This window comes from Oncorhynchus masou, chromosome 23 (assembly GCF_036934945.1).
Source record: "Oncorhynchus masou masou isolate Uvic2021 chromosome 23, UVic_Omas_1.1, whole genome shotgun sequence".
NCBI classification, from domain to species: Eukaryota; Metazoa; Chordata; class Actinopteri; order Salmoniformes; family Salmonidae; genus Oncorhynchus; species Oncorhynchus masou.
Genome location: NC_088234.1, coordinates 7,138,212 through 7,163,211, shown reverse-complemented (window position 1 = coordinate 7,163,211; position 25,000 = coordinate 7,138,212). Strand labels below are relative to the sequence as shown.

Sequence of the window (25,000 nt, the reverse complement as noted above, 5' to 3'; positions counted from 1 at the left end):
GTTTCTTCTGGTAATTCCCTGATTGCTCGACTCGTTAGGTGTACGTCAGCATTGTTTCACTTTAATTTCTCTGTCAACCATAGCCCCAATACTAACACACACACACAGTTTTGTATTGCTATCCTTGTGGGGACTAAATAATTGATTCCCGTCCCAAATCCTATTTTCCTTAAATAGGAACCCTAACCCTAACCCCTTAAATCTAACCTTAACCCAAACAAACCCAAACCTTAACATAATTGTAACCCTAATATAGGGGTTATTGCTGATTGTTAGCTGGTGTGTCTCATCTTTATCCGCTGTACAACATAGACCTCCTGCACTGTCTAAAATCTCTCTTCTCTGTTCTCTTTCTCTGCTCTCTTTCTCTCTCCTCTTTTTCTCTTTCTCTCTCCTGGCTCTTTCTCTCTCTCCTCTTTCTCTCTCCTGGCTTTTCTCTCTCCTGGCTCTTTCTCTCTCTCCTCTTTCTCTCTCCTGGCTCTTTCTCTCTCTCCTCTTTCTCTCTCCTGGCTCTTTCTCTCTCCTGGCTCTTTCTCTCTCCTGGCTCTTTCTCTCTCCTGGCTCTTTCTCTGTTCTCTCTCCTGGCTCTTTCTCTCTCTCCTCTTTCTCTCTCCTGGCTTTTCTCTCTCCTGGCTCTTTCTCTCTCCTGGCTCTTTCTCTCTCCTGGCTCTTTCTCTCTCCTGGCTCTTTCTCTGTTCTCTCTCCTGGCTCTTTCTCTCCTTGCTCTTTCTCTGTTCACTCTCTCCTCTTTCTCTCCTCGCTCTTTCTCTCTCCTCTTTCTCTCTTCCCTCTCCATCAGTCTCGCTTGTCTCTTTTTTGCCAAGTCATCAAATTGAACTTGAGGAATTTTTCTCCCTCGGAATTGTCTAAATGTTGTTTCGAGTTCTGTGTTTCCCCCTGGAGCGCAGAGAACGTTTTTGTGGATTCCTGTTGTCTCAAGACAATAAGACACAATTTAGGGATTTGGTTGGTGTGTGTGTGTGTGTTTTGGTCAAAATGGTGTTTGTTAGCCATAGTCCCGCTGTGGCCTCGACTTACGTAGTTAGACTCTCTCTCGTACCCAAAAATCTAAATATTTTTCAGATGTTTCAAAGTAGCTACCCTTTGCCTTGATGACAGCTTTGCACACTCTTGGCATTCTCTCAACCAGCTTCATGAGGAATGCTTTTCCCAACCGTGTTGAAGGAGTTTCCACATATATTAAGCACTTGTTGGCTGCTTTTCCTTCACTCTGCGGTCCAACTCATCCCAAACCATCTCAATTGGGTTTAGGTCAGGTGATTGTGGTCATCTGATGCAGCACTCCATCACTCTCCTTCTTGGTCAAATAGCCTTTACACAGCCTGGAGGTGTGTTGGGTCATTGTCCTGTTGAAAAACAAATGATAGTCCCGCTAAGTGCAAACCAGATGGGATGGTTTATTGCTGCAGAATGCTGTGGTAACCATGCTGGTTACATGTGCCTTGAATTCTAAATGAATCAGTGTCACCAGCAAAGCACCCCCACACCATTACACCACCACCTCCATGCTTCACAGTTCGAACCACACATGCAGAGATCTGTTGACCTATTCTGCGTCTCACAAAGACACTGCAGTTGGAACCAAAAATCTGTGGTGGTCCTCATGAGAGCCAGTTTTATCATAGCGCTTGATGGTTTTTGTGACTGCACTTGAAGAAACTTTTAAGTGCTTGAAATGTTCCATATTGACTTCATGTCTTAAAGTAATGATTTGAGCTGTTCTTGCCATAATATGGACTTGGTCTTTTACCAAATAGGGCTATCTTCTGTATACCTGGTTTCCAGGTGACTACCTCATTAAGCTGGTTGAGAGAATGCCAAGAGTGTGAAAAGCTGTGATCAAAGCAAAGGGTGGCTACTTTGAATAAAATATACTTAGATTTGTTTAACACTTTTTTTTGGTTACTACATGATTCCATATGTGTTTTATCATAGTTTTTTTTATCATATTTTTTTTTGTCTTCACTATTATTCTGCATTGTAGAATAATAGAACACATTTAAATAAATCTTGATTGAGTAGGTGTGTCCAAACTTTTCACTGGTCTGTATAATTTAGAACATGCTATTATATCGCTCCTCTTTTGAAACCTCTTAACCATAACTAGACCTGACTGCACTAAGCAGACAAAAAAAGACAAAAAGCAGACAAAAAAAAGCAGACAAAAAAAACTAAGCCGCAAAAAAATAATAGGAAACACCCTGAAACTTTATCACTTAGCAACTACACTGTTTAGAATGTTTAGAACAGCATCATCTGACAGGATGCTGTGTTGATGACTTTTCAATTCACCCACTCATGAACAATATTTAACTTTTTATTTTTAGGTGTTGTCTCTTTAAAATCCTTACGAGTCTATTGGTGCACCGGTGCCCTACCAGCTCCACCCATGTCAAGTGAAATCCATAGATTTGGGCCTAATTCATTTCTTTCAATTGACTGATTTCCTTATATGAAGTGTAAACTTTTTGAAATTGTTTCACGTTCACGTTTATATATATATTTTTTTCCTGAGCTTTCTTATATCCTTTAGATATTTCAAAACCTTGTGATTTATTTTTCTTTTGCCATTTCTGAACGTGTCAAATTCAATATTTTATCAAATCATCTTTTAAATATATGTTTTGATGCCTACAGGAGTGTGAGGTTTTTCACGCCATATGTATTGAATTCAAAATAAAATAATAAATCGTGAACATATTTTCGAGGACCAGTGAAATAATGGATGTTGAAATCAAAAACCAAACAATTGAACGCAACTTGATGTAAACAAAAATAACAAAAGCAAAACCCAATAACCTTTGTTAAATAATTTTGAAGCGAGAGCAAAACTCTGACAAATAATTTAAAAATATATATATTTGAAAACGAATGCAAAAATAGTTTTGGGTTAAACTTTCCCAGCAACCAATCCTATTGAGTACATTTTTCCTCGGCTGTTCAAGTCATTGATTGGTTTAAAATGAACCGTCACTCCGAAACTAGTCGACCAATGGAGACTCATTGTCTACGCCTCCCTCTAAATCCCGCCCTTCACGGAAAAATATTGTACAAAATGTACTCAGTATTTTATTTTGAATTCAATAAATATGGTGTGAAATTGACCCCATACAGGGGTCCTAAAATTCATAATCAATTATCTACATTATCCATGCTATGACCATCTTAAACGGGGCGGCAGGGTAGCCTAGTGGTTAGAGCGTTGGACTAGTAACCGGAAGGTTGCAAGTTCAAACCCCTGAGCTGACAAGGTACAAATCTGTCGTTCTGCCCCTGAACAGGCAGTTAACCCACTGTTCCCAGGCCGTCATTGAAAATAAGAATGTGTTCTTAACTGACTTGCCTGGTTAAATAAAGGTAAAAAAAACAAACATATTCCATATGTTCGCTTAGTAGAACCACCCCCCCCACCAAAATGACTTATACTTTTAGTTAAGAAGAAAACACACTGCGCGTAGTGACGATTTGCCGCTCGGCGTGTTGCGTTTCAGGGACATTTTCACACGGTTTGTAAACTGCACTTGGCTGCTCTACCAGCAAACATTACCGGTGTGTCCGTGCCCTTAAAGAACCTTCCTGTCTTACAGGCTACACTAGATGTGTAACTGTTGCAAAACATGAGATTCTCCTATTCAGTTCAGTGAAACCTTGCAGAGCCCGACTGCTACCTCGAAGCCCCAGGTGTATCTCTTATGTTATATCATCTTTCTGTGTTTTCAGCTCTACGGAGATTGATGATGTCATCCGTAAGTCGACCAACCTGCTGTTAACCAGAACGCTCAGTAACTGTCTACAGTACGCAATGAAGAAGAAGAACGTAGGACTGGCTGAGGTAAGAGTGGGTGTCGCTCTTTCTATAAATAAATGGGGTCATCGGGATCAACATTTCAAAATGGTAAAATAATATATCTTTTTATGCAGTTCCACTTGTGTACTTAGAGGAATATATACAAATTGGTCACTCAGGAACATTAGATGTTGTCTTGGTAAACGGCTCCAGTCTATATTTGTCCTTGTGTTTTAGGTTATTGTACTGCTGAAAAGGTGAGTTTGTCTCCGCAGTGTCTGTTGGAAAGTAGACCAAACCAGACTGAACCATTTTGCCTATGTTTAGCTGTATTCTGTTTATTTTTATCCTAAAAAAAACTTCCTAGTCCTTGCTGATGACAAGCATACCCATAACATGATGCAGCCACCACCATGCTTGGAAATATGAAGAATGCTACTCTGGGATGTGTTGTATTTGCTCCAAACTTAACACTTTATATTCAGGACACAGAGGGGGGTTTATTTAAGATACTCTTTGAAGAGGTAGGGGTTCAGATGTTTTCAGAAGATGGGCAGGGACTCTGCTGTCCTAGCGTCAGGGGGAAGCTGGTTCCACCATTGGGGTGCCAGGACAGAGAAGAGCTTGGACTGGGCTGAGTGGGAGCTGGCCTCCCGTAGTGCCAAGAGACCAGAAGTGACAGAACGGAGTGCTCGGGTTGGGGTGTAGGGTTTGAGCATAGCCTGAAGGCAGGGCGGGGTAGTTCCTTAGGAAAGTACCATGGTCTTGTAGTGGATGGGTTGGGGTGTAGGGTTTGAGCTTAGCCAGAAGGTAGGAAGGGGCAGTTCCTTAGGAAAGTACCATGGTCTTGTAGTGGATGGGTTGGGGTGTAGGGTTTGAGCTTAGCCAGAAGGTAGGAAGGGGCAGTTCCTTAGGAAAGTACCATGGTCTTGTAGTGGATGGGTTGGGGTGTAGGGTTTGAGCATAGCCTGAAGGTAGGAAGGGGCAGTTCCTTAGGAAAGTACCATGGTCTTGTAGTTGATGCGAGCTTCGACTGGAGGTCAGTGGAGTGTGCGGAGGAGCGGAGGGACATGGAAGAGCTTGGGACGGTTGAACACCCGGCGGGTTGCAGCGTTCTGGATATATTTCTGAGGTCTGAAAGAACCGTGTTTGTGTCAGTCACTCAATGTTTCTTTCTTTATCACTCGCTCTCTCTCTCTCCATCTGTCTTTCTGTCTCTTATCCTTTCTCTTTCTCGAGTCTTTTCTCAGACTCTATTTGGAGTGTGTTTGTTCTGTGAGCGACAGCAAGAGAGTTAATGAGATCCTCGAGTGTTAAAGGAAGGGGTTGCGATGAGGTAAAAAACATTGTGACCCTCCCTCAGTAAGGAAGAGGGAGAGTGTTAATATATAGATGAAGCTATATTTACATCAGTGAATTAGATCATCAGTGTTCAGTGTGAAACACACTGAGAATCTCCCTGCCAATAGGAACTTAAACTATATATTTGTCAGAAGGTGAATTCACCAATTTGTAAGTCGCTCTGGATAAGAGCGTCTGCTAAATGACTTAAATGTAATGTAAATGGGAGTCTGTTCCTTCTTTTACTAGACCAAAAGTGGGACCTGCTGCCCCCGGTAGCGAAGGACCTACCCTTTCTACTCGTAGAATCACAGTGCTGCGATGGACCTACCCTTTCTACTCGTAGAATCACAGTGTTGCCCCGGTCGTGACTGCCCTATCCTTTCTACCCGTAGAATCACAGTGTTGCCCCGGTAGTGACTGCCCTATCCTTTCTCCCCGTAGAATCACAGTGTTGCCCCGGTCGTGACTGCCCTACCCTTTCTCCCCGTAGAATCACAGTGTTGCCCCGGTAGTGACTGCCCTATCCTTTCTACCCGTAGAATCACAGTGTTGCCCCGGTAGTGACTGCCCTATCCTTTCTCCCCGTAGAATCACAGTGTTGCCCCGGTAGTGACTGCCCTATCCTTTCTCCCCGTAGAATCACAGTGTTGCCCCGGTCGTGACTGCCCTACCCTTTCTCCCCGTAGAATCACAGTGTTGCCCCGGTAGTGACTGCCCTACCCTTTCTCCCCGTAGAATCACAGTGTTGCCCCGGTCGTGACTGCCCTACCCTTTCTACCCGTAGAATCACAGTGCTTGTCTGTGGCCAACAACTTGACTTTGAGCCAATCAGAGAGCACGGAACCCCAAGGGAGGCACCAAAAAACAAAAATTTAAATATATATTTGCCGTACATCCACAAATGAGCCTGTCACACTTCATGTGCAATGTAGGCTATGTGATGGTAACTAGCTAAGTGCACAGGTACAATGCACACAGCACTAAATACTTCCTCCAGGCTAACTAACCACTGTAGCTAGTATTGACATAATTAAATCACAATGGATTTGCTAGTTTTCCATGAAACTGCTGCAGTGTCCTAGCTAGCTTAGGACACTGCACTAATGTGTTTACATTAGCTAGCTAGCTAAACATTTTGTTTTGGGCTGGTGCTGGCAGTATGGGATATTGAGAGTGAATTAAGAATCTTCTTTGTCATCTTGCTAGTTAGTTATCGAGCTGGTGTCATTTGGCTAGTATCAACAAAGGCCTTTCTACAAAATAACAACATTAGCGCAGCTAGCGTAGAATCAAGACCTTAAGTACACGGACATGCATTGCCAAACAACACTACTGACGCTTTCTGGTTTAGAGTGTTAGAGCTGAGTGACTGATGGCTTTCAAGGTCTTTGCTGTGTGACACTTCACAGGTGCTGAGTATTGTAGGCAGGGAAACGTGTGACAATCCTACCTTTTTGTCTGAGCTTTTAAAGAGGATGTTGGGTAATGTTGGTTATGAGGTCTCTGACGTGTCCCTCTGCCTGATCACGTGTGTGTGTGTGTGTGTGTGTGTGTGTGCGTGTGTGTGTGTGTGTGTTAGCTGGTTCAGGTGATCATCAACACAACCCAGCTGGAAGCATCATGTGTTTACCTGGAGGAGTTCATCTCCAACATCACTAATGTTCCCCCCGATACCGCCAACGCTACCAAGCTCTACGGGACGTCCACGTTTAAGGTATGCACATGTTCATGCACAACCAGACCTCCCCCCAACCATCCTTCTCTCCATCCACCACTTGTTTTTTTCTTATAGCCACTGATTTTGCTGATAGAAACTCTTGAGAGAAGTTTAACGGTGATATGTGGTTGACTTACTTTAATCAATAAACCTTAATTGACTGAACTGACTGTAAAGTAGAGCCCAACCAATAAATCGGTGAACGATATTATCGTCCGATTTATAAGCATTTCACAGAAATATTTGTATCTGTGTTTATTCCGCTGATATTAAATACATATAATAAACAACAACAACAAAACATGAAAATACATTTTCATTTTCGTCAGTTTGCCTGACGAGGACGAGCTGCTCCTTGAGGTCACAACGCCACAGCCAACGCATTTGAATAATTAAACAATCAAAAGTACACTTCACCAAGCAAGCAGCCCTCGTCACATTCTCACTTTAATTAACGTCAGCTTTCTATTCCGCCACAAAGCCTCCTTCACTCACGCCGCCAAACTATCCTACCGATCATCGACTTCTGCAATGTCATCTACAAAATAGCTTCCAACACTCCACTCAGCAAACTGGATGCAGTCTATCACAGTGCCATCCGTTTTGTTACCAAATCGCCTTATACCACCCACCACTGCGACCTGTATGCTCTAGTCGGCTGGCCCTCGCTACATATTCGTTGCCAGACCCACTGGCTCCAGGTCATCTATAAGTCCATGCTAGGTAAAGCTCCGCCTTCTCAGTTCACTGGTCGCGATAACAACACCCACCCGTAGCACACTTTCCAGCAGGTATATCTCACTAATCATCCCCAAAGCCAACACCTCATTTGGCCGCCTTTCCTTCCAGTTCTCTGCTGCCAGTGACTGGAACGAATTGCAAAAATCACTGAAGTTGGAGACTTTTATTTCCCTCACCAACTTTAAACATCAACTATTTTACTCCATGTGTAACTCTGTTGTTGTCTGTGTCACACTGCTTTGCTTTATCTTGGCCAGGTCGCAGTTGCAAATTAGAACTTGGCCTACCTGGTTAAATAAAAATAAATAAATAAATTAGCTGATTTAGCAAGCCAGCAAGGTCATTAGCTTAGCTATCTAGCCAGATAGTCAGTTAGCTTAGCTAGTTAGCTAGCAACACTGGACTGGTGCCAAAGTGAACACTGTCTTTGATGTAAAACAACACTGTCTGGTCCTATTATGTTTTCTGAAATCTGGAGAAAAAAAGCACGTTTCTGTGTGTTCTGTAAGAAAACATTGTTGTAATGAACTGCTAGCTTGTTCTTTTCATAGGTTGCCATAGTGTTTGTTTACATGACTGTTGTAAACACTAGGAAATCTACTGAAGACAAATGCTGATACTGACACCTAGGCTGCAGTCCAAACTCAAAGTAGACAGCCCTCGGTCCTCAACTCTTATGCCCTAAACCCTCAGCCCTTGAATGACGTGTACCTTAAATGTCCCTTGCCCAAGCGAGGGAGAGTGATGTTTGGAGAGACAACGTCCTTGTTGAGTTTAAAAACAACTAACCTAGAGGTTTTTAATGTACCCAGCGAGCTAAGTAGCTAGTTGGTACTCCTGTCAGGTAGCTAGCTAGTTTTATAGTTTGGTCATTTATTCCAACACACATTTCAGAATTCCCCAAAATATGTTTATGAAGCTAGCTACGTTTTATTGGCTCCTCACTACGAGACGAAGACAATCAGAGTTGGCAAATTGCAAACAACTGCATTGTACGGCAAGATGTTAAAGAATATCACAAGATGCCAGCGTAGGGTTCTTATTTAGCACCTGCATTGTACGGCAAGATGTTAAAGAATATCACAAGATGCCAGCGTAGGGTTTTTATTTAGCAGCTGTAGTCAGTCACCAGCTTGTCTAAAATTGTCCACCCCACCTTTTGTGTTTTGATTCTAATCCATTCTGATTTCTGTTTTTTTTTATGTTCCTGGCCACAGATTCTCCCTATACAGTGTACTCATGAGTACCGCATTTGTGCTTTTCTTTGGCACGTAGGACACTAGCGAAGAGTTCGGCCGTGAACACAAACGTAGAGGAATTGATAGGCGTGCTCCGTGTATTTAACAACAGCTGAGCTGGGAGCTGGGAGCTCAGCTTCCTCTTGAGGAGCTCCTGTCCCAACATGTGCGAAGTAAAAATTTTTTTAGCGCATGTGGTGTTGTGTCACGTCCAGGACAACCTGCATCTTTTGGTTCTTCTCAGGGGCTCCTTCATCTTGCTTCCCCGCATATGATGAAGTCGCATCACAGGCAGCCCAGATATTGATTCCATATTTTGCTACACTGACCTGATAGCAGCTAGCTCGTCTCTGCATTGACCCGATAGCAGCTAGCTTGTCTCTCTGCACTGACCCGATAGCAGCTAGCTTGTCTCTCTGCACTGACCCGATAGCAGCTAGCTTGTCTCTCTGCACTGACCTGATAGCAGCTAGCTCGTCTCTCTGCATTGACCCGATAGCAGCTAGCTTGTCTCTCTGCACTGACCCGATAGCAGCTAGCTTGTCTCTCTGCACTGACCCGATAGCAGCTAGCTTGTCTCTCTGCACTGACCTGATAGCAGCTAGCTCGTCTCTCTGCACTGACCCGATAGCAGCTAGCTTGTCTCTCTGCACTGACCCGATAGCAGCTAGCTTGTCTCTCTGCACTGACCTGATAGCAGTTAGCTTGTCTCTCTGCACTGACCCGATAGCAGCTAGCTTGTCTCTCTGCACTGACCTGATTGCAGCTAGCTTGTCTCTCTGCACTGACCTGATTGCAGCTAGCTTGTCTCTCTGCACTGACCTGATTGCAGCTAGCTTGTCTCTCTGCACTGACCTGATTGCAGCTAGCTCGTCTCTCTGCACTGACCTGATTGCAGCTAGCTTGTCTCTCTGCACTGACCCGATAGCAGCTAGCTCGTCTCTCTGCACTGACCCGATAGCAGCTAGCTCGTCTCTCTGCACTGACCCGATAGCAGCTAGCTCGTCTCTCTGCACTGACCCGATAGCAGCTAGCTCGTCTCTCTGCACTGACCCGATAGCAGCTAGCTCGTCTCTCTGCACTGACCCGATTGCAGCTAGCTCGTCTCTCTGCACTGACCCGATTGCAGCTAGCTCGTCTCTCTGCACTGACCTGATTGCAGCTAGCTCGTCTCTCTGCACTGACCCGATTGCAGCTAGCTCGTGTCTCTGCCGCCGAGCTGATCTGGCATCCCAGTTATCGAAGAAGATGATCCTGGAAATTATGTGCAAGAGACATTGTTGTACAGAAACCTTCTGTCAGTTTCTGAATCCCACAGGGATTCTGGGGATTCCCCATTGGATCTGAAAACACCAGCATGGATACGAACCCCAAAGAAAATAAATAAAGTATGTGAATGAGTTTGGTCCATCTCCTTCCATCTCTCTCCAAAAACACGCCTTCCCTCCAAATGAGTGCAGTCCAGAATGATTTTCTGGATGGTGTCTGGGATGAACTGTTCAGAAGAAACTGTGTCCTGAGTAACCGTCATCCGCGTCGGCCCTGGTTGCATCAGGTTCTTGGTGCTGTGTTGAAACGGCAGGTCCAGAGAGGAGGACAGAGTGAAGGAACACTGTTTTACTTGTTTTCACCTACACACACACTTTTCCACATTTGTATTATCCTCGGAACACCACATACACCACTACAGCGGTGGCAGTGTACCTTAGTGGTTAGAGCAGGTAGCCCAATGGTTAGAGCAGGTAGCCTAGTAGTTAGAGCAGGTAGCCTCGTGGTTAGAGCAGGTAGCCTAGTGGTTAGAGCAGGTAGCCTAGTGGTTAGAGCAGGTAGCCTCGTGGTTAGAGCAGGTAGCCTCGTGGTTAGAGCAGGTAGCCTAGTGGTTAGAGTAGGTAGCCCAGTGGTTAGAGCAGGTAGCCCAGTGGTTAGAGCAGGTAGCCCAGTGGTTAGAGCAGGTAGCCTAGTGGTTAGAGCAGGTAGCCTCGTGGTTAGAGCAGGTAGCCTCGTGGTTAGAGCAGGTAGCCTAGTGGTTAGAGTAGGTAGCCCAGTGGTTAGAGCAGGTAGCCCAGTGGTTAGAGCAGGTAGCCCAGTGGTTAGAGCAGGTAGCCTAGTGGTTAGAGGCGGGTAGCCTAGTGGTTAGAGGCGGGTAGCCTAGTGGTTAGAGGCGGGTAGCCTAGTGGTTAGAGGCGGGTAGCCTAGTGGTTAGAGGCGGGTAGCCTAGTGGTTAGAGGCGGGTAGCCTAGTGGTTAGAGCGTTGGACCTTTAACCTGAAAGGTTGCTAGATCGAATCCCCTGAGCTGACAAGGTAAAAATCTGTCGTTCTGCCCCTGAACAAGGCAGTTAACCCACTGTTCCCCTGAACAAGGCAGTTAACCCACTGTTCCCCCGAACAAGGCAGTTAACCCACTGTTCCCCCGAACAAGGCAGTTAACCCACTGTTCCCCCGAACAAGGCAGTTAACCCACTGTTCCCCCGAACAAGGCAGTTAACCCACTGTTCCCCGAACAAGGCAGTTAACCCACTGTTCCCCGAACAAGGCAGTTAACCCACTGTTCCCCCGAACGAGGCAGTTAACCCACTGTTCCCCCGAACGAGGCAGTTAACCCACTGTTCCCCTGAACGAGGCAGTTAACCCCACTGTTCCCCTGAACAAGGCAGTTAACCCACTGTTCCCCCGAACAAGGCAGTTAACCCACTGTTCCCCCGAACAAGGCAGTTAACCCACTGTTCCCCCGAACAAGGCAGTTAACCCACTGTTCCCCCGAACAAGGCAGTTAACCCACTGTTCCCCCGAACAAGGCAGTTAACCCACTGTTCCCCCGAACAAGGCAGTTAACCCACTGTTCCCCCGAACAAGGCAGTTAACCCACTGTTCCCCCGAACAAGGCAGTTAACCCACTGTTCCCCCGAACAAGGCAGTTAACCCACTGTTCCCCCGAACAAGGCAGTTGACCCACTGTTCCCCCGAACGAGGCAGTTAACCCACTGTTCCCCCGAACGAGGCAGTTAACCCACTGTTCCCCCGAACGAGGCAGTTAACCCGCTGTTCCCCCGAACGAGGCAGTTAACCCGCTGTTCCCCCGAACGAGGCAGTTAACCCGCTGTTCCCCCGAACGAGGCAGTTAACCCGTTGTTCCCCCGAACGAGGCAGTTAACCCGCTGTTCCCCTGAACGAGGCAGTTAACCCGCTGTTCCCCTGAACAAGGCAGTTAACCCCACTGTTCCCCTGAACAAGGCAGTTAACCCCACTGTTCCCCTGAACAAGGCAGTTAACCCCACTGTTCCCCGGGCGCCGAAGACGTGGATGTCGATTAAGGCAGACCGCACCTCTCAGATTCAGAGGGGTTGGGTTAAATGCGGAAGGCACATTTAAGTTGAATGCATTCAGTTGTACAACTGACTAGGTATCCCCCTTTCCCCTATCTGCTAAATGACCTAAATGTAAAAATCTCTCTCCAGGATGCGAGACATGCAGCAGAAGAGGAGATCTACACCAATCTGAACGCTAAGATCGACCAGTTCCTTCAGCTGGCAGACTACGATTGGACAGCAGCCCAGGGGGGCGGGGCTCCGAGCGACTACCTGAGTGACCTCATCGCCTTCCTCTGTTCCACTTTCTCTGTTTTCACACACCTGCCGGTTAGTATCTCACATACACACACCTTCTTTGTCTTCACACACCTGGCGCGTTAGCATCTCACATACACACACCTTCTCTGTCTTCACACACCTGGCGGGTTAGCATCTCACATACACACACCTTCTCTGTCTTCACACACCTGGCGGGTTAGCATCTCACATACACACACCTTCTCTGTCTTCACACATCTGGCTTGTTAGTATCTCACATACACACACCTTCTCTGTCTTCACACACCTGCTGGTCAGTATAAATTAATCAATCAAATTAATTTTATAAATGCCTTTACAGATCAGTGCTTTAGAGATCCCGGGCCTGAACACGAAGTAAAACCACAGTTGAAAAAACTGTCTGGAAGGAATAAATCTAGAAGAACCAGCTGGTAGCTACCTCTACTGGCTGTACTGGGTAGAGAGGAACCAGGAACCAGCTGGCTGTACTGGGTAGAGAGGAACCAGGCTCTGAGGGGTGGTCAGTCCTCTACTGGCTGTACTGGGTAGAGAGGAACCAGGCTCTGAGGGGTTACCAGTCCTCTACTGGCTGTACTGGGTAGACCAGAGGAACCAGGCTCTGAGGGGTGACCAGTCCTCTACTGGCTGTACTGGGTTGAGAGGAACCAGGCTCTGAGGGGGGACCAGTCCTCTACTGGCTGTACTGGGTAGAGAGGAACCAGGCTCTAAGGGGTGACCAGTCCTCTACTGGCTGTACTGGGTAGACCAGAGGAACCAGGCTCTGAGGGGTGACCAGTCCTCCACTGGGTAGAGAGGAACCAGGCTCTGAGGGGTGACCAGTCCTCCACTGGGTGTACTAGGTAGACCAGAGGAACCAGGCTCTGAGGGGTGACCAGTCCTCTACTGGGTAGAGAGGAACCAGGCTCTGAGGGGTGACCAGTCCTCCACTGGGTAGAGAGGAACCAGGTTTCAATATATCCACATCATTTTCATTCCTCAGGATGACACTTATTTTGTGAAGTGCACCAGTCCCTCCTGTAGCAAAGCACCCCACAACATGATGCTGCCACCCCCGTGCTTCACGGTTGGGATGGTGTTCTTCGGCTTGCAAGCCTCCCCTATTTCCTCCAAACTTAACGATGGTCATTATGGCCAAACAGTTCTATTTTTGTTTCATCAGACCAGAGGACATTTCTCCAAAAAGTACAATCTTTGTACCCTTGTGCAGTTGCAAACCGTAGTCTGGCTGTTTTGTTGCGGTTTTGGGGGAGCAGTGGCTTCTTCCTTGCTGAGCGGCCTTTCAGGTTATGTCGATATAGGACTTGTTTAACTGTGGATATAGATACTTTTGTACCAGTTTCCTCCAGCATCTTCACAAGGTCCTTTGCTGTTCTGGGATTGATTTGCACTTTTCGCACCAAAGTACGTTCATCTCTCGGAGACAGAACGCGTCTCCTTCCTGAGCGTTATGACGGCTGCGTGGTCCCATGGTGTTTATACTTGCGTACTATTGTTTGTACAGATGAACGTGGTACCTTCAGGCGTTTGGAAATTGCTCGCAAGGATGAACCAGACTTGTGGAGATCTACAATTTGTTTTTGGAGGTCTTGGCTGATTTCTTTTGATTTTCCCATGATGTCAAGCAAAGAGGCACTGAGTTTGAAGGTCGGCCTTGAAATAAATCCACAGATGCACCTCCAATTGACTCAATTGATGTCAATTAGCCTATCAGAAGCTTCTAAAGCCGAATTTTCCAAGCTGTTTGAAGGCACAGTCAACTTAGTGTATGTAAACTTCTGACCCACTGGAATTGGGTCATAATCTGTGAAAGACAGAAATAATCTGTCTGTAAACAATTGTTTGAAAAAATTACTTGTCATGCACAAAGTAGATGTCCTAACTGACTTGCCAAAACTATAGTTTGTTAAACAAGAAATTTGTTGAGTGGCTGAGAAATGAGTTTCAACCTAAGTGTATGTAAACTTCCCACTTCAACTGTATAGGCTTAGGGGTTTGATATTAATATAAACTAATTAGGGGTTTGATATTAGGGCTTTGATATTAATATAAACATATGAGTTTAAGGAAGAGAAGATTAGGCCTAGAGAACCGATTTTTAAACCTTTTTAGGACATTTTTGAACAGGCTAATAATACTAAAAAATTGTAATAGGCATTTATTTTACAACATACCTATTTTAATGCTAATTAAAAAGACAGTTCGATCTTAATTTAACCACTGAACATGTATCAACAAAATGAAACAAAACACTTTTTGCAATATATAAAGAATTGGATTAGATTATTAAATGGACCTACAATAATAATAATGAAACGGATGGCGACGATGTAAAAAAATAAATACAAGTTTGAAAATTACATCAAACCTGAATAGCGAGGTTGGACACAGTCCATTAGGCCAACGTTTTTCTCATCTGTGTCCATTAACACTTGTCCCAGAGGACAAACATTCCCCTTGTAGGCTGGTTTTCACGATGCTCTTTCACCTCTAACTTTCATTTTACCCGAAAAGGCCTCCGTCTTTTCAACCCATAGTAGCCAATGCTCCTTTTACTCTCTGAGCATGAGCAGTCAGAACCAGTTTCAGTTGGACATAAGCAAAACTTTTTATTGTGTTGCAATTGGCTGACACGAATAACAAGCTCACGCAGTTCTCATCGACTCACACACGTTAAATTAACAGAGGACGGGTCCAGTCGGTCAGTATATTTTAATTGCACGAACCCGAGACTCGTGGCATTTGTATCAGACCCAACCCAGATCCGAGACAAAAGACCCGGGTTCTGGTCTCTGAATTCTGGGTCTGTTGGACCCGTGAAGACATCTACTACTAACGCAGGGGTCCCGGTCTCTGAATTCTGGGTCTGTTGGACCCGTGAAGACATCTACTACTAACGCAGGGGTCCCGGGTTCTGGTCTCTGAATTCTGGGTCTGTTGGACCCGTGAAGACATCTACTACTAACGCAGGGGTCCCGGTCTCTGAATTCTGGGTCTGTTGGACCCGTGAAGACATCTACTGCTAACGCATGGGTCCCGGGTTCTGGTCTCTGAATTCTGGGTCTGTTGGACCCGTGAAGACATCTACTACTAACGCAGGGGTCCCGGTCTCTGAATTCTGGGTCTGTTGGACCCGTGAAGACATCTACTACTAACGCAGGGGTCCCGGGTTCTGGTCTCTGAATTCTGGGTCTGTTGGACCCGTGAAGACATCTACTACTAACGCAGGGGTCCCGGTCTCTGAATTCTGGGTCTGTTGGACCCGTGAAGACATCTACTACTAACGCAGGGGTCCCGGTCTCTGAATTCTGGGTCTGTTGGACCCGTGAAGACATCTACTACTAACGCAGGGGTCCCGGGTTCTGGTCTCGGAATTCTGGGTCTGTTGGACCCGTGAAGACATCTACTACTAACGCATGTGAAAGTGTTTGCGAACCCTGGTCTTAAATGTTTACATGTCTCCGATCTGGGTCTGTGTCCTGGGTCTGTATCAGGGTCATATTTACTATGTACTGGATTCATAGCTCAGTCTAATATCTCCTCTCTATATATTCGTATACGGATATAGATTGCATGTTATTAATGCCACAGTCCTTTTTGGGGGGTTGTTAATCCGCCCTTCTTGATTTCTTGTCTTTATAAAAGTGTATTTCCCCCTAAATTAAGTTAAATTAAATAATAATTTAATAATAATAATTAAATTAATTAAATTTAAGTTTTAGATTGTTAGGAGCAGGAGTAACGTAATTTCCTCTGCACTGCTATAACACCTGTTACACTGTGTACGCCACCTGTTAAACTGTGTACGCCACCTGTTAAACTTTTGATTTGACGAGATTGAGAAAGCGGGTTTGACCTCGGACCGATTTTTTTTTTTTGAGGCCGACTCCCAAATTACCCTTCACCCTTGAACCCCCGACTTGCTCTCTTTCCCGTAGGGTAGTGCCATAGAACACGCTAGACTGCCGGTAAGTACAGTTTGAGTGTTACCGACCGTAACAAGACCACAGAGCATGAGCGTGATGCACGGTCGCCTGGTTTTTGTCAAGAATACATGTATGGACTGACTGGCGGATGTTGCTTTTACTTATTCTGATGGACAGACACTTTGATTGTCTGAAAGAGATTCTGATTGGGTGACCGCTCCTAAAATTCTGAAAGAGATTCTGATTGGGTGACCGCTCCTAAAAGTCTGAACGAGATTCTGATTGGGTGACCGCTCCTAAAAGTCTGAAAGAGATTCTGATTGGGTGACAGCTCCTAAAAGTCTGAAAGAGATTCTGATTGATTGACAGCTCCTAAAAGAGATTCTGATTGGGTGGCAGCTCCTAAAAGTCTGAAAGAGATTCTGATTGATTGACAGCTCCTAAAAGAGATTCTGATTGATTGACAGCTCCTAAAAGAGATTCTGATTGGGTGGCAGCTCCTAAAAGTCTGAAAGAGATTCTGATTGGGTGACAGCTCCTGAAAGAGATTCTGATTGGCTGAAGAGTAAAATATTTTGCTATGAGGTTGGGACTCCCCTTAACAGACACCTTTTTAAAAACTTTTGGACGCCGCCTGAGTCCCAAATGGCCCCCTATTCCCTTTATAGTGCACTACTCGTGGGAATAGTGGGCCAGTTGGGATCTCGTCCTCTGTGATTAACACCGGGACTTGCTCAGAAATAACCAAATAACCACCCCTTGGCCCTAACTGTATGGATTTGACCCCCTGGGTTCCTTTTGACTGGCCAGCCCTTTAATTAACATCTCCTGAAGAGTGAATAACATTCCTCTGTTGTTGGCCTCTCCCAGATGCCTCCAACCCACAGCCCTGTGACACTGACTTGGCTGCGTCATGGATGTGTGTTTTGACCAGACAGAGACTCTGGCATGTGGGGGAAACCTTCTCATGGAGCTGATCCTGGTCACGCTGCATATTTATTTTAACCAAGACTCAGGAGAGAAAAAAATAAAGTGAAACTGTCCACCCCGTTCTCCTCTTTCCACCCCGTTCTCCTCTTTCCACCCCGTTCTCCTCTTTCCACCCCGTTCTCCTCTTTCCACCCCGTTCTCCTCTTTCCACCCCGTTCTCCTCTCCCAACCCGTTCTCCTCTCCCAACCCGTTCTCCTCTCCCAACCCGTTCTCCTCTCCCACCCCGTTCTCCTCTCCCACCCCGTTCTCCTCTCCCACCCCGTTCTCCTCTCCCACCCCGTTCTCCTCTCCCACCCCGTTCTCCTCTCTACCCCGTTCTCCTCTTCCACCCCGTTCTCCTCTCTACCCCGTTCTCCTCTCTACCCCGTTCTCCTCTCCCACCCCGTTCTCCTCTCCCACCCCGTTCTCCTCTCCCACCCCGTTCTCCTCTCCCACCCCGTTCTCCTCTCCCACCCCCGTTCTCCTCTCCCACCCCGTTCTCCTCTCCCACCCCGTTCTCCTCTCCCACCCCGTTCTCCTCTCCCACCCCGTTCTCCTCTCCCACCCCGTTCTCCTCTCCCACCCCGTTCTCCTCTCCCACCCCGTTCTCCTCTCCCACCCCGTTCTCCTCTCCCACCCCTTTCTCCTCTTCCCCCCCGTTCTCCTCTCCCTCCCCGTTCTCCTCTCCCACCCCGTTCTCCTCTTCCACCCCGTTCTCCTCTTCCACCCCGTTCTCCTCTTCCACCCCGTTCTCCTCTCCCACCCCGTTCTCCTCTCCCACCCCGTTCTCCTCTCGCTCCCGTTCTCCTCTTCCACCCCGTTCTCCTCTTCCACCCCGTTCTCCTCTTCCACCCCGTTCTCCTCTTCCACCCCGTTCTCCTCTCCCACCCCGTTCTCCTCTCCACCCCGTTCTCCTCTTCCACCCCGTTCTCCTCTCTACCCCGTTCTCCTCTTCCACCCCGTTCTCCTCTCCCACCCCGTTCTCCTCTCCCACCCCGTTCTCCTCTCCCACCCCGTTCTCCTCTCCCACCCCGTTCTCCTCTCCCACCCCGTTCTCCTCTCCCACCCCGTTCTCCTCTTCCACCCCGTTCTCCTCTTCCACCCCGTTCTCCTCTTCCACCCCGTTCTCCTCTCCCACCCCGTTCTCCTCTCCCACCCCGTTCTCCTCTCTACCCCGTTCTCCTCTCTACCCCGTTCTCCTCTCTACCCCGTTCTCCTCTCTACCCGTTCTCCTCTCCCACCCCGTTCTCCTCTCCCACCCCGTTCTCCTCTTCCACCCCGTTCTCTTCTTCCACCCCGTTCTCCTCTCCCACCCGTTCTCCTCTCTACCCCGTTCTCCTCTCTACCCCGTTCTCCTCTCTACCCGTTCTCCTCTTCCACCCCGTTCTCCTCTCTACCCCGTTCTCCTCTCTACCCCGTTCTCCTCTTCCACCCCGTTCTCCTCTCCCACCCCGTTCTCCTCTCCCACCCCGTTCTCCTCTCCCACCCCGTTCTCTTCTTCCACCCCGTTCTCCTCTTCCACCCCGTTCTCCTCTTCCACCCCGTTCTCCTCTTCCACCCCGTTCTCCTCTTCCACCCCGTTCTCCTCTCCCACCCCGTTCTCCTCTCCCACCCCGTTCTCCTCTCTACCCCGTTCTCCTCTCTACCCCGTTCTCCTCTCTACCCCGTTCTCCTCTCTACCCCGTTCTCCTCTCTACCCCGTTCTCCTCTCTACCCCGTTCTCCTCTCTACCCCGTTCTCCTCTCCCACCCCGTTCTCCTCTTCCACCCCGTTCTCCTCTTCCACCCCGTTCTCCTCTCTACCCCGTTCTCCTCTCTACCCCGTTCTCCTCTTCCACCCCGTTCTCCTCTCCAACCCCGTTCTCCTCTCCCACCCCGTTCTCCTCTTCCACCCCGTTCTCCTCTTCCACCCCGTTCTCCTCTTCCACCCCGTTCTCCTCTTCCCTCCCCTCCACCCCGTTCTCCTCTTCCACCCCGTTCTCCTCTCCCACCCCGTTCTCCTCTTCCACCCCGTTCTCCTCTCCCACCCCGTTCTCCTCTCCCACCCCGTTCTCCTCTTCCACCCCGTTCTCCTCTTCCACCCCGTTCTCCTCTCCCACCCCGTTCTCCTCTCCCACCCCGTTCTCCTCTTCCACCCCGTTCTCCTCTCCCACCCCGTTCTCCTCTTCCACCCCGTTCTCCTCTTCCCTCCCCTCCACCCCGTTCTCCTCTCTACCCCGTTCTCCTCTCTACCCCGTTCTCCTCTCTACCCCGTTCTCCTCTCTACCCCCCGTTCTCCTCTCTACCCCGTTCTCCTCTCTACCCCGTTCTCCTCTCTACCCCGTTCTCCTCTCTACCCCGTTCTCCTCTCTACCCCGTTCTCCTCTCTACCCCGTTCTCCTCTTCCACCCCGTTCTCCTCTCTACCCCGTTCTCCTCTCTACCCCGTTCTCCTCTCTACCCCGTTCTCCTCTCCCACCCCGTTCTCCTCTCTACCCCGTTCTCCTCTCTACCCCGTTCTCCTCTCTACCCCGTTCTCCTCTCTACCCCGTTCTCCTCTCCCACCCCGTTCTCCTCTCTACCCCGTTCTCCTCTCTACCCCGTTCTCCTCTCTACCCCGTTCTCCTCTCTACCCCGTTCTCCTCTCTACCCCGTTCTCCTCTTCCACCCCGTTCTCCTCTCTACCCCGTTCTCCTCTCTACCCCGTTCTCCTCTCTACCCCGTTCTCCTCTCCCACCCCGTTCTCCTCTCTACCCCGTTCTCCTCTTCCACCCCGTTCTCCTCTTCCACCCCGTTCTCCTCTTCCACTCCGTTCTCCTCTCCCACCCCGTTCTCCTCTCCCACCCCGTTCTCCTCTTCCACCCCGTTCTCCTCTTCCCTCCCCTCCACCCCGTTCTCCTCTTCCACCCCGTTCTCCTCTTCCACCCCGTTCTCCTCTTCCACCCCGTTCTCCTCTCCCACCCCGTTCTCCTCTTCCACCCCGTTCTCCTCTCCCACCCCGTTCTCCTCTTCCACCCCGTTCTCCTCTCCCACCCCGTTCTCCTCTTCCCTCCCCTCCACCCCGTTCTCCTCTTCCACCCCGTTCTCCTCTTCCACCCCGTTCTCCTCTCCCACCCCGTTCTCCTCTTCCACCCCGTTCTCCTCTTCCCTCCCCTCCACCCCGTTCTCCTCTCTACCCCGTTCTCCTCTCCCACCCCGTTCTCCTCTCTACCCCGTTCTCCCCTCCACCCAGTCCTCCTCTACCCACCACTCCTCATCCTCTAATAGTTCCTGACAGCTACGTGTGTGTGTGCCTCTTCCCTCCCCTCCACCCCGTTCTCCTCTCCCACCCCGTTCTCCTCTCCCACCCCGTTCTCCTCTCTACCCCGTTCTCCCCTCCACCCAGTTCTCCTCTACCCACCACTCCTCATCCTCTAATAGTTCCTGACAGCTACGTGTGTGTGTGCCTCTTCCCTCCCCTCCACCCCGTTCTCCTCTCCCACCCCGTTCTCCTCTCCCACCCCGTTCTCCTCTCTACCCCGTTCTCCCCTCCACCCAGTTCTCCTCTACCCACCACTCCTCATCCTCTAATAGTTCCTGACAGCTACGTGTGTGTGTGCCGCTTCCCAAAGCAGCCCCATTTTTCTCCTTGTTGGTTCCTCTTTGTTGATATGTCAAACAGTAATGGTCGTGAGGCTTGTATTGTATAAACATTCGTTGTTCATATCTAATGGTTTCAGTGCCTCCTTCCTCAAGTGAGGACAATGGTTGTGGCTGTGTGTTGAAGGGCACCCTACTTAGTTGAGCCTGGCTGTTATAGGTCACCCTACTTAGTTGAGCCTGGCTGTTATAGGTCACCCTACTTGGTTCAGCCTGGCTGTTATAGGTCACCCTACTTGGTTCAGCCTGGCTGTTATAGGTCACCCTACTTAGTTCAGCCTGGCTGTTATAGGTCACCCTGGCTGTTATAGGTCACCCTACTTAGTTGAGCCTGGCTGTTATAGGTCACCCTACTTGGTTCAGCCTGGCTGTTATAGGTCACCCTACCTAGTTCAGCCTGGCTGTTATAGGTCACCCTACTTAGTGCAGCCTGGCTGTTATAGGTCACCCTACTTAGTTCAGCCTGGCTGTTATAGGTCACCCTACTTGGTTCAGCCTGGCTGTTATAGGTCACCCTACTTAGTTCAGCCTGGCTGTTATAGGTCACCCTACTTAGTTCAGCCTGGCTGTTATAGGTCACCCTACTTAGTTCAGCCTGGCTGTTATAGGTCACCCTACCTAGTTCAGCCTGGCTGTTATAGGTCACCCTACTTAGTGCAGCCTGGCTGTTATAGGTCACCCTACCTAGTTCAGCCTGGCTGTTATAGGTCACCCTACTAAGTTCAGCCTGGCTGTTATAGGTCACCCTGGCTGTTATAGGTCACCCTACTTAGTTGAGCCTGGCTGTTATAGGGCACCCTACTTGGTTCAGCCTGGCTGTTATAGGTCACCCTACTTGGTTCAGCCTGGCTGTTATAGGTCAGCCTGGCTGTTATAGGTCACCCTACTTAGTTGAGCCTGGCTGTTATAGGTCACCCTACTTGGTTCAGCCTGGCTGTTATAGGTCACCCTACCTAGTTCAGCCTGGCTGTTATAGGTCACCCTACTAAGTTCAGCCTGGCTGTTATAGGTCACCCTACTAAGTTCAGCCTGGCTGTTATAGGTCACCCTACCTGGTTCAGCCTGGCTGTTACAGGTCACCCTACTAAGTTCAGCCTGGCTGTTATAGGTCACCCTACTAAGTTCAGCCTGGCTGTTATAGGTCACCCTACTTAGTTCAGCCTGGCTGTTATAGGTCACCCTACTTAGTGCAGCCTGGCTGTTATAGGTCACCCTACCTAGTTCAGCCTGGCTGTTATAGGTCACCCTACTAAGTTCAGCCTGGCTGTTATAGGCCACCCTACTAAGTTCAGCCTGGCTGTTATAGGTCACCCTACTAAGTTCAGCCTGGCTGTTATAGGTCACCCTACTAAGTTCAGCCTGGCTGTTATAGTTCAGCCTGGCTGTTATAGGTCACCCTACTTAGTTCAGCCTGGCTGCTATAGGTCACCCTACTTAGTTCAGCCTGGCTGTTATAGGTCACCCTACTTGGTTCAGCCTGGCTGTTATAGGTCACCCTACCTGGTTCAGCCTGGCTGTTATAGGTCACCCTACTTAGTTCAGCCTGGCTGTTATAGGTCACCCTACTTAGTTCAGCCTGGCTGTTATAGGTCACCCTACTTAGTTCAGCCTGGCTGTTATAGGTCACCCTACTTAGTTCAGCCTGGCTGTTATAGGTCACCCTACTTAGTTCAGCCTGGCTGTTATAGGTCACCTTACTTGGTTCAGCCTGGCTGTTATAGGTCACCCTACTTAGTTCAGCCTGGCTGTTATAGGTCACCCTACTTGGTTCAGCCTGGCTGTTATAGGTCACCCTACTTAGTTCAGCCTGGCTGTTATAGGTCACCCTACTAAGTTCAGCCTGGCTGTTATAGGTCACCTTACTTGGTTCAGCCTGGCTGTTATAGGTCACCCTACTTGGTTCAGCCTGGCTGTTATAGGTCACCCTACTTAGTTCAGCCTGGCTGTTATAGGTCACCCTACTTAGTTCAGCCTGGCTGTTATAGGTCACCCTACTTGGTTCAGCCTGGCTGTTATAGGTCACCCTACTTAGTTCAGCCTGGCTGTTATAGGTCACCCTACTAAGTTCAGCCTGGCTGTTATAGGTCACCCTACTTAGTTCAGCCTGGCTGTTATAGGTCACCCTACTTAGTTGAGCCTGGCTGTTATAGGTCACCCTACTTAGTTCAGCCTGGCTGTTATAGGTCACCCTACTTAGTTCAGCCTGGCTGTTATAGGTCACCCTACGTAGTTCAGCCTGGCTGTTATAGGTCACCCTACTTAGTTCAGCCTGGCTGTTATAGGTCACCCTACTTAGTTCAGCCTGGCTGTTATAGGTCAGCCTACTTAGTTCAGCCTGGCTGTTATAGGTCACCCTACCTAGTTCAGCCTGGCTGTTATAGGTCACCCTACTTGGTTCAGCCTGGCTGTTATAGGTCAGCCTGGCTGTTATAGGTCACCCTACCTAGTTCAGCCTGGCTGTTATAGGTCACCCTACTTAGTTCAGCCTGGCTGTTATAGGTCACCCTACCTAGTTCAGCCTGGCTGTTATAGGTCACCCTACTTGGTTCAGCCTGGCTGTTATAGGTCAGCCTGGCTGTTATAGGTCACCCTACCTAGTTCAGCCTGGCTGTTATAGGTCACCCTACTTAGTGCAGCCTGGCTGTTATAGGTCACCCTACTTAGTTCAGCCTGGCTGTTATAGGTCACCCTACTTAGTTCAGCCTGGCTGTTATAGGTCACCTTACTTAGTTCAGCCTGGCTGTTATAGGTCACCCTACTTAGTTCAGCCTGGCTGTTATAGGTCACCCTACTTAGTTCAGCCTGGCTGTTATAGGTCACCCTACTTGGTTCAGCCTGGCTGTTATAGGTCACCCTACTAAGTTCAGCCTGGCTGTTATAGGTCACCCTACTTAGTTCAGCCTGGCTGTTATAGGTCACCCTACTTAGTTCAGCCTGGCTGTTATAGGTCACCCTACTTGGTTCAGCCTGGCTGTTATAGGTCACCCTACTAAGTTCAGCCTGGCTGTTATAGGTCACCCTACTAAGTTCAGCCTGGCTGTTATAGGTCACCCTACTTAGTTCAGCCTGGCTGTTATAGGTCACCCTACTAAGTTCAGCCTGGCTGTTATAGGTCACCCTACTTAGTTCAGCCTGGCTGTTATAGGTCACCCTACTTAGTTCAGCCTGGCTGTTATAGGTCACCCTACTTAGTGCAGCCTGGCTGTTATAGGTCACCCTACTTAGTTCAGCCTGGCTGTTATAGGTCACCCTACTTAGTTCAGCCTGGCTGTTATAGGTCACCCTACTTAGTGCAGCCTGGCTGTTATAGGTCACCCTACTTAGTTCAGCCTGGCTGTTATAGGTCACCCTACTTAGTTCAGCCTGGCTGTTATAGGTCACCCTACTTGGTTCAGCCTGGCTGTTATAGGTCACCCTACTTAGTTCAGCCTGGCTGTTATAGGTCACCCTACTTGGTTCAGCCTGGCTGTTATAGGTCACCCTACTTAGTGCAGCCTGGCTGTTATAGGTCACCCTACCTAGTTCAGCCTGGCTGTTATAGGTCACCCTACTTAGTTCAGCCTGGCTGTTATAGGTCACCCTACCTAGTTCAGCCTGGCTGTTATAGGTCACCCTACTTAGTTCAGCCTGGCTGTTATAGGTCACCCTACTTGGTTCAGCCTGGCTGTTATAGGTCACCCTACTTAGTTCAGCCTGGCTGTTATAGGTCACCCCACCTAGTTCAGCCTGGCTGTTATAGGTCACCCTACTTGGTGCAGCCTGGCTGTTATAGGTCACCTTACTTAGTTCAGCCTGGCTGTTATAGGTCAGCCTGGCTGTTATAGGTCACCCTACCTGGTTCAGCCTGGCTGTTATAGGTCACCCTACCTAGTTCAGCCTGGCTGTTATAGGTCACCCTACTTAGTTCAGCCTGGCTGTTATAGGTCACCCTACCTAGTTCAGCCTGGCTGTTATAGGTCACCCTACTAAGTTCAGCCTGGCTGTTATAGGTCACCCTACCTAGTTCAGCCTGGCTGTTATAGGTCACCCTACTT

The 25,000-nt window shown here is 48.5% G+C and overlaps 1 protein-coding gene across 1 annotated transcript in view; it reads left to right on the top strand.

The window, feature by feature from the left end:
- The window catches only part of exoc6b (exocyst complex component 6B), a 180,225-nt gene that overhangs the window by 103,861 nt on the left and 51,364 nt on the right, over positions 1-25,000 (top strand). Inside the window, exons 16-18 of the mRNA XM_064931017.1 lie at positions 3,742-3,853; positions 6,732-6,866; positions 12,305-12,484. Of these exons, the coding sequence (XP_064787089.1) occupies positions 3,742-3,853; positions 6,732-6,866; positions 12,305-12,484 (427 nt within the window). The remainder of the gene's footprint in view (positions 1-3,741; positions 3,854-6,731; positions 6,867-12,304; positions 12,485-25,000) is intronic.